At 53.3% G+C, this 7,372-nt stretch overlaps 3 protein-coding genes across 3 annotated transcripts in view; 2 read left to right on the top strand and 1 right to left on the bottom strand.

Moving 5' to 3' along the window:
• PHACADRAFT_250999 (uncharacterized protein) overlaps positions 1 to 612 on the top strand; it is a 2,573-nt gene extending 1,961 nt beyond the window's left edge. The window contains exons 4-5 of the mRNA XM_007392593.1: positions 205 to 260; positions 315 to 612. Coding sequence (XP_007392655.1) covers positions 205 to 260; positions 315 to 324 — 66 coding nt within the window. The 3' untranslated portion in view covers positions 325 to 612. The remainder of the gene's footprint in view (positions 1 to 204; positions 261 to 314) is intronic.
• Positions 613 to 748: 136 nt separating this feature from the next.
• Positions 749 to 3,670, top strand: PHACADRAFT_26097 (uncharacterized protein; the record flags this gene model as incomplete). The annotated part of the gene is made up of 2 exons (XM_007391260.1): positions 749 to 1,766; positions 1,824 to 3,670. The coding sequence occupies 2 exons, from the start codon at positions 749 to 751 to the stop codon at positions 3,668 to 3,670; spliced, it is 2,865 nt and encodes a 954-aa protein (XP_007391322.1).
• A 1,150-nt stretch (positions 3,671 to 4,820) lies between these two features.
• On the bottom strand, positions 4,821 to 5,604 carry PHACADRAFT_250998 (uncharacterized protein). The gene is given in 4 exon segments (XM_007392592.1): positions 4,821 to 4,972; positions 5,033 to 5,305; positions 5,322 to 5,326; positions 5,372 to 5,604. The coding sequence occupies 3 exon segments, from the start codon at positions 5,541 to 5,543 to the stop codon at positions 5,042 to 5,044; spliced, it is 441 nt and encodes a 146-aa protein (XP_007392654.1). The 5' UTR covers positions 5,544 to 5,604; the 3' UTR covers positions 4,821 to 4,972; positions 5,033 to 5,041.
• Positions 5,605 to 7,372: the final 1,768 nt, after the last annotated feature.

Here is a 7,372-nt window from a genome sequence, read left to right as displayed (position 1 = left end):
CAAAGGACGACCGCTTTCACGCTCGGACGAAACATATCGACATTCGTTACCATTTTATTCGTTATCACATCGAGTCCGGCAACCTTGTCGTCACCTACTGTCCTACCGAGGACATGGTCGCTGATACCCTTACGAAGGCTCTGCCGTCTATGAAGGCCAAGCACTTTGCTTCCGCCCTCGGCCTTGCAAAGGCTTGAGGGGGAGTGTTGGATTTTGGGCTCGTGCGCTCGCACGCACATGTCTCGGGATGACTCAGATTCCTATTGGACAGTATTTTATTAGATAGCGCGTTCGTTATTTCGTTCCTGACTCACCAGTTGCTAAGGCACCTGCCGCTTTCCTTATTTACTTGCTTTTCCCTGTCGTGCACGCTCAGAGACTTCCCTTCTTCTGAGCGTGCGTATATCCTCTCATTATGGACACTGTAGGGTACTGACTGTATTGCAGTACGGACTGAGCGTCCGTTCTGCTAGGTAAATACATCTTAGAGACTTCCCTTCTTCTGAGCTACGGACTGAGCGTCCGTTCTGCTAGCCTCAAGCGCGCCCGACAGTCGAAGCCGGGCCCTGCGTGTGAGAAACTCACTGCGAAGAGTTTCTAGAGACTCGCCAGACGACGGCTCTTCGGCAAGGTGTCTTATCGCTTCTACGTAGACGATGCGGAAGATAAGGACGGGGTGCGGCAGGGGTGGAGATCTAGGGATTTGGAGAGTATCCGGACTCACACACTTGCCAGCTCCACCGGCGACATGATCAACGCGTCTCCCGTTGTGCTCGAGGAACTTGAGGAGGAGATGAAGGGGATCCTCCAACCGTCCTGGTACTTTGAACGCGGCACGTACACTATACAAGTCTCCCCACATACCGCAGAGAGTCTGTTCGAGATCCCTGCGAGCACTATCGACCAACACCTCGCCACTATGACCGAGCCCGACCTCCTCTTCCGAGCGTTGTCGTGGATTACCGCCGCGTCCCAGGATGTCGGGCTCCTTCAGCAGCTTCGCCAATGCTCCAATTCTATACGCCCTCCGAACCTTGCTTATTCGATCGACGTCTACCCCGGGATGCTGCCAACCAAAAAACTAGGCGAGATTTCGAACAGGCGTCTCGTAGAGCTCGCGATTTCCCGCAGTTTCAGGCACCTTACCCTGTTCTACACGCTCGCCCGCGCATGCATGCCGCGCAAAACAGACGTGGAAACCATCGTGGATACGCAGCTGAAGCTCTACAATACTGCATGCGACGAGAGCAAGAGGATGGCGGCCTCGAGCATAGGAGCCAGTGTCCTCAAGCGCTTCAGGACGATGTACACTGTTTCACCCGAGTTCGCTCTTCGGCTCAAGAAAGAAGCTGCGGCCCCTGTGCGTGGAGTCCACGTAGAGCTTTCGGTTCCGCAGAGGCGCATTCTCAGCTACCTGCTTATGTCCGAACTCAAGGCCGCGATCACAGAGATGCTTTCCGCTGAGGTGCTAGACGCTCGCCATGACCGTCGGTTTCTGGTCCTCTTTAGCCGGAGGGCGGCTGAGATCCTCTGTGGGCTTCGAGAAGTCGCTCTCAACAGACACTCCGAACTGCCTATCATGGAATTTCACGGTATCGACTGCCTGCAGGAACTCTCCAGTCTGTACAACACGATTGTCCGTCATCCTGAGAAGCAGCAGTTTGACGAGGCATTCCCCGGCTTACGATCCTTTTTCCTTGATTTCATGTCGGACTATGTGCACTTTGATTTCGATGAGGACAACGTAGTGAAGGGTGAACGGCCGCGTAAGTCTGCATAGGTCTATTATTTCGCTATTCGCTGACGATTAGACGATCCTGTAGCTTCCATCTCTGCGCAGATTGCCTTGGAGAATGAAGACAGGCCGTATGGACAACTGGATGCAGCCGCCTGGTTAACTCTCGTCGGGAAGTATTCTCTGGACCAGCCTACGACCACTCGAGAGGATTACAACATCTTCGCGCTACTGGCTTCTCGTGCGTTCCGCGCGTGGAAAGACGAGTGGATGCTCCAACCGCAAACGTCTACCGTCGCCACTCTCTGCAAGAAATCCGCGGATTTCCTCCATAGAGCTGGAGCTAAGGGCTGGAACAACGGTGGGAGCTACCAGTCGCTGGACTGGCTCGTGGCGGCAGACGAAAGGTCTTTCATCAGCCACTCAAACACAGCATTTTGTGAGCTCCTCTACAAGCACGCACCGGACGAATTCACGGATCTCCTATACGCCTTCGAGAAGCACTGCCATCTCATTGATCATACCAGGCATGATCTGCGCTACATGCTAGGAAGATTGCGCCCTGGGGAAGGTACTACGGGACCCAGTCACGTGACCCGATGGCATTCGAACTGGTGGCTCTCACCCTTCGGTGACATCGCCAATGCTTCGTTGGGTGAATGGACGGCGCTGATACAGCACTTCACCTTCCCGACACCGGCGCACACCCGCACATGGCATCATCTCTTCGTCTGGGCCGCGAACGAATGGATCCTCAAAGTTGGGCAGTACGCTGTTGAGAGCCCTCTCGCTTTGGATCGCGACATTCAGCGCTGGATGGCCACTCATTTCCCAAAGGTCTTGGAGGCCATGGCAACCGGTCTAGACTTCGCTGTCGAGCAGGGCTGGGAGAACGGCGGGTACGACAACACTAGCTTCCCTTGGCTCCCCAGCATATTCCTCGCCCCTTCGCTTGCGGAGAGCCAGAACTGGTCCATTATCTGGGAGCGGGACAAGGTGCTATTCAGGTCGCACAAGGTCTACGCACCCATCGTTTACTTGGAGTGCTTCGCGCCAGCTGCGCTTCGCCTGCTCGCGATCAGCCTCACAAGGACGGTTGTACACGGGTATTTTACCAACGCCAGCATTCAGGACGACGTCTACCTCCTGCGCTCTTACCTGAAAGCTTCTCCACATGAGCGAAAAGAGATTGTGCAGCGCAGGCAACGTGGTAGTATTCGTAGCGAGGAACAGCAGCCCGGGCACGCCTCCGGCGTCGCACTGGAAGAACCCTGTCGTCGATCACCTCGAGCTCGCGCTACTCCTTCCACGGGACTGAAGAGTGATCCTAGTCCTGACGAGGAGGCTAATCTCTCCCTTTTCCGTGCTCTTCCCTATCATGACGACCTCGATGCGGACGACAATCGCCCGCGGACGTTCTCGAAGCGTGTGAGCCACGTCGGCGGCTATCCTATTCGCTCGGGTTCCCCAGCATCATACGCAGACAGCGCAGGATTTGCGACCGCAAATACCAGCCAGAAGGATGGGGATCATGGCCCGGCTCTGGGCTTCGACGAGTCTCGTAAAGATGGCAACAGAGAATCGGATATCCTGGATACGACACAGCCCATCCTAAACTACCACTGGTTGCATGACATGGACGAACGACCTTTCGTGGAATCTCCAGTGGCCTTTTCAAGTAGGAGGAGCCTCGACGAAATGGACCTCTGTGTTGCCGCGGACGACTTGACTGCCGAGCTTCGCCTTAACACACACTTCGAGTCTGCTCTAGACGCAGTACATCGTGAAGACAGCATTCAGCTTGTCAACCCCCAAAGTACGTTGCTATCATTACAGCCCGCCAAGGAACGAATTGAAGTGATTGATCGCTTGCAGCTTGTGCAGTCCAGCTTAGCGCGGAAGATGCTAGCGAAGTTCTTGACGGCCAGCAGGTAATGACAGCCGAAATGTCTAATCGGGGCCCGGGCGATGTCGTGGTCCCAGAAGCTCGCAGTAGTCTCGCGGCTGATGATCAACTTGGTATTAACCTCACATCGGGGCCACCGTCAGTGCAATAAATTTATTAGATCCAGCCGTGTCTGTTCAGAAATGAGAATATCACACCGGTGATATTAATCATCATTGCCATACTGTGTGATCTTAAAGAGCACAGTTGGGAGTCCCGATCCCGAGTGGGACGTTGAACTCGGTGGGCGGACGGCGGTCCAAGACTGGTTTGCCTGGGTCAAATGCGGCTCGAACCTCATCTCTTTTGCTCCACCATGTATGGCGGTTCAGACTTATGGAGAGCGTCAACGGGGAAGGCGGCAGCATTTTTCGCCTGCTATTCCACCCCCGGGTGCTCACTGAACAATATCGTCACAGCGGCGGTTGCGCTAAAATTTCCCGTGAGCAATTAATGGAATCAAGTCTCAAAGGTTCAAGAGTATGGGGAAAGCGCGACCCTTGGACGGTGGCAGCTGTGAGGGTGCGATGCGAGTTGCTAAAGAGGGTCGGTGGTGAAGACTTTCGAAGCGAGGAGTAGTGTTGCGAAAGGAACTGTCGGCCGGTGTAACTTACTGGTACCGGTAAATAACGCTCAAGAACGTAAGTAAGGTTGTAAGCTCCTATCTCTTATATAGCGTCTAAAGTCTAAGCTACAGTAAGTAAAAATAAGTAAAGCTTGCAAGTGCCAGGGTAAGTTGATATAAATACAGTATTTGCTGAGCCAGATCGAGGCATCGTGACGAACTTAAAATATAACTACCTTTACAGCTCTTACTTACACCTATATTTTGGGGTGTGGCACGCCTGTCAGAAACGTAACTTATTTGTGAGCTAGTAGCCGGCTCTCTTGCGGACAGTGAGCTATATCTGACTTTCTTTCACAAAACTCGCGAGCTGAGGCTGCCTCCAGAGTCCTTGCTGACCCATATGTACGATGACATACCTGCTTCAGCGGTCAACTAACGTAAAAGTGGGGAATGGTTTAGCACTCTCAGGCTCTATTGCCGCCGCCATATACATGCATGGCGTATGGGGCGCTTGGTGGGAGGCTGCTCGTACGCCTCAAACACCCAGTGACACATAAATTTACTCTCCAGTCCTCAACTCTCCTTACTCTTGTTAAAAACAACTAATTACAACGTAGAGTCCGTATGCGATCGGTGTACAACCTGTCAAGTCCGTAGAATGAAGTCCGAATACATCGTTTCATTAGGTTCAAGAATGCCCAGGTAACCGCCACCTTTAAGTCCTCTGCAAAGCGCGCTGCAGGTAAGCGAAACCATCCTCCGGAGTCTTTCCCGGCGCACTCACCTGTGGTCTTTAGAGGCCGCACGCGCTGCCATCGACCTGCTGAGCCTGGGCATTGATGCGTCCCAGGAAGACAGCGTTGCCGTCTGTGAGGGTGTTCATCGCACCGAGCGCGATGTTGAAGCCAGACTGGGCGTGGTCGATGGCGAGCACATTGATGGAGACACCGTTGTAGGTGAGCTGCCAGCAAGTGCCACAGTTGGCGTCGTCCCAACCCGCGATAGCAGCTGCGCCGCCGATGTTCGGGAAGCCCGGGAGGTTGCCGAAGTCAGGTCCATAACCTAGAGAAAGGATAGCGGAGGTCAGAACTTATCCGGGCGAAGCAGAATGAGGGTCACTGACCCTTGGTGAGCAACCCATTGGGGCCATCGGAGCATGCAACGGTGTCCAAAGAACCACCGGCATTGTCGTACGTCTGGTCGTAGGAGACGGTGACGGTGGTGGTAGTGGAGGGTGCCGCGAGGGCAGCAGAAGCAGCGAAGAGAAGAGTAGTAACGGCGGTGAAGAACTTCATTATGATGATGTTAGAGTGGGTGTTGACGATCGAAGACTTGGCGAAGTAGAGTATACGAAGAGATCTCAAGCGAATGCTGAGGATGGCTTGTCCTCTCGCTCGAGCTGGGCAATTTATATGGAGAGGTGGGCACCTTGGGCCAGACAACCGCCGGCTTGATCATGAGCCTGTACTAGGCCGTGCGCGGAATACGCGTAGATGTGGCGGAGAAGCTTCATGGTCAGCGTCGACGACCGTAGCCTCAGCGCGGGCATCGATGTCCTGACAGAGCACTGTGCGCGAGCCGCCTCCGGTGGGGCAAGCGGTCCACGGCCAAAGGAGCCCATAGAAGCGCGACCACATCATACAGCATCAATCTCAGTGATCATATTGACTACTTACATTGTGTATCTCCGATGTTCCATCGCAGTCCGGCCCATGCCATCGCGCGTTCACGAGACCATCCGAGCATATACAGGAGTCATTCAGAGCATTGGCCGCTCTAGCTCATTACAAGGTCTTGGCCTTCGGAAGGGCGAAGTATATTTGAGATACGGCTAAGACTCGCCGCAGAGCATCGCCTATGGTGATTGGCAAGTCCTCACGGCTGTCCCGATGATGCGCCCAGCGACCCCGCCACCGCGTATCGGAGCTGCGGCCCGCTGACGGATCTACACACTTTTGCACTATTATTTATTTGGTACAAATTTTTCTTTACGTGGCATGCGTGACCGTCACATTGGTTACCGACTCGTCGGATTAGCGCGACATGCGCGAACATTCGTCGATCTACTAGTGTTATGCTACAAATGCCACATAATACGGCCAGATTTTATGAACTCAGAAGGCTCGCTGACCCGCGCACTTTTTGAGTCCAAGCATGATGGGTGTCTGTCACGCCGTCCGACTCGATGCGAACCACGCGCACCACATAAGGAAGCGTCTGTACAAAACAAATATCGGTACGAAATTCGCAAGTTGTGGTCCCATTTATTAAGCACTGAATAGCACTGGTTGCTGTGGCATCTCAGTTCGACGACCGGTGAAAATCGGACGTATATTCACTACGAACGGGGGTATGTTGCACGTGTAGAGGGCAAACAGTCAGACTCCTGACCAGCGCCTAAGGGACGGGAGCTTTCTCAAGCGGATTATCGGGTTGGGTGATTATCGGCTATCTTGTAATTACCGTTTATATATACTACGTCAGCGGGATTTGTGTCTATGTCAGCAGAATTTGCGTAATCTTTCGAAAGGCTCACCGTCCCTAGGCGACTGGCACAAATTATTGGCGCGTGTGCTCGGCAGCTCGGCAAATGTCCCAACAATTATTTTCGTCGCTCAGTTTTCCGAAAAATAAGCGACGGCGCCTCTCCGCCTCGCTCAACCCTAAGCGAGGGTTTCGAGAACCTCCCGCTCATTCCTGTAGTATCTTGGGAACCACAACAGGTAGCGGCTCGACTGCTCATTTCAGAAGTCATGAAATTGATTTTAGTGTCTCTAATGGCCGCATCTCTTGTCTAAAGCAGGTGCATGAGACCGTGAAAGATGTGGATGAGCGACTACGGCAGCTGCGCCACTCTCTCTAGTAAGGTCCCTGACGACACCGCAATGACTGCACGGCAACGTTGCACCTTACATACCACCTTTCCGGCAATATTTCGTGTTTTCACCTTGATCCCTTGATGTCACTTCTTGAAAAAATGCGGAGGTGTTTATGGTGCTTACACCAGGACTCTACTGATTGTTATACTGATCTCACTTTTGTATCTCTGCGGAAATGTGCTGAATTCAGTTATCCCAACACTCAACCTGCTCTCTGTGGAAGAAAGATCTGTGGAAAGCTCACC

This window comes from Phanerochaete carnosa (assembly GCF_000300595.1).
Source record: "Phanerochaete carnosa HHB-10118-sp unplaced genomic scaffold PHACAscaffold_2, whole genome shotgun sequence".
NCBI lineage: Eukaryota > Fungi > Basidiomycota > Agaricomycetes > Polyporales > Phanerochaetaceae > Phanerochaete > Phanerochaete carnosa.
Note: the sequence above shows the minus strand (reverse complement) of the source record. Positions and strands in the feature narration are given on the sequence as shown.

Bases quoted from the DNA above. Each gene is read 5' to 3' on its own strand.
- PHACADRAFT_250998 (XM_007392592.1), bottom strand. From the start codon at position 5,543: ATGAAGTTCTTCACCGCCGTTACTACTCTTCTCTTCGCTGCTTCTGCT.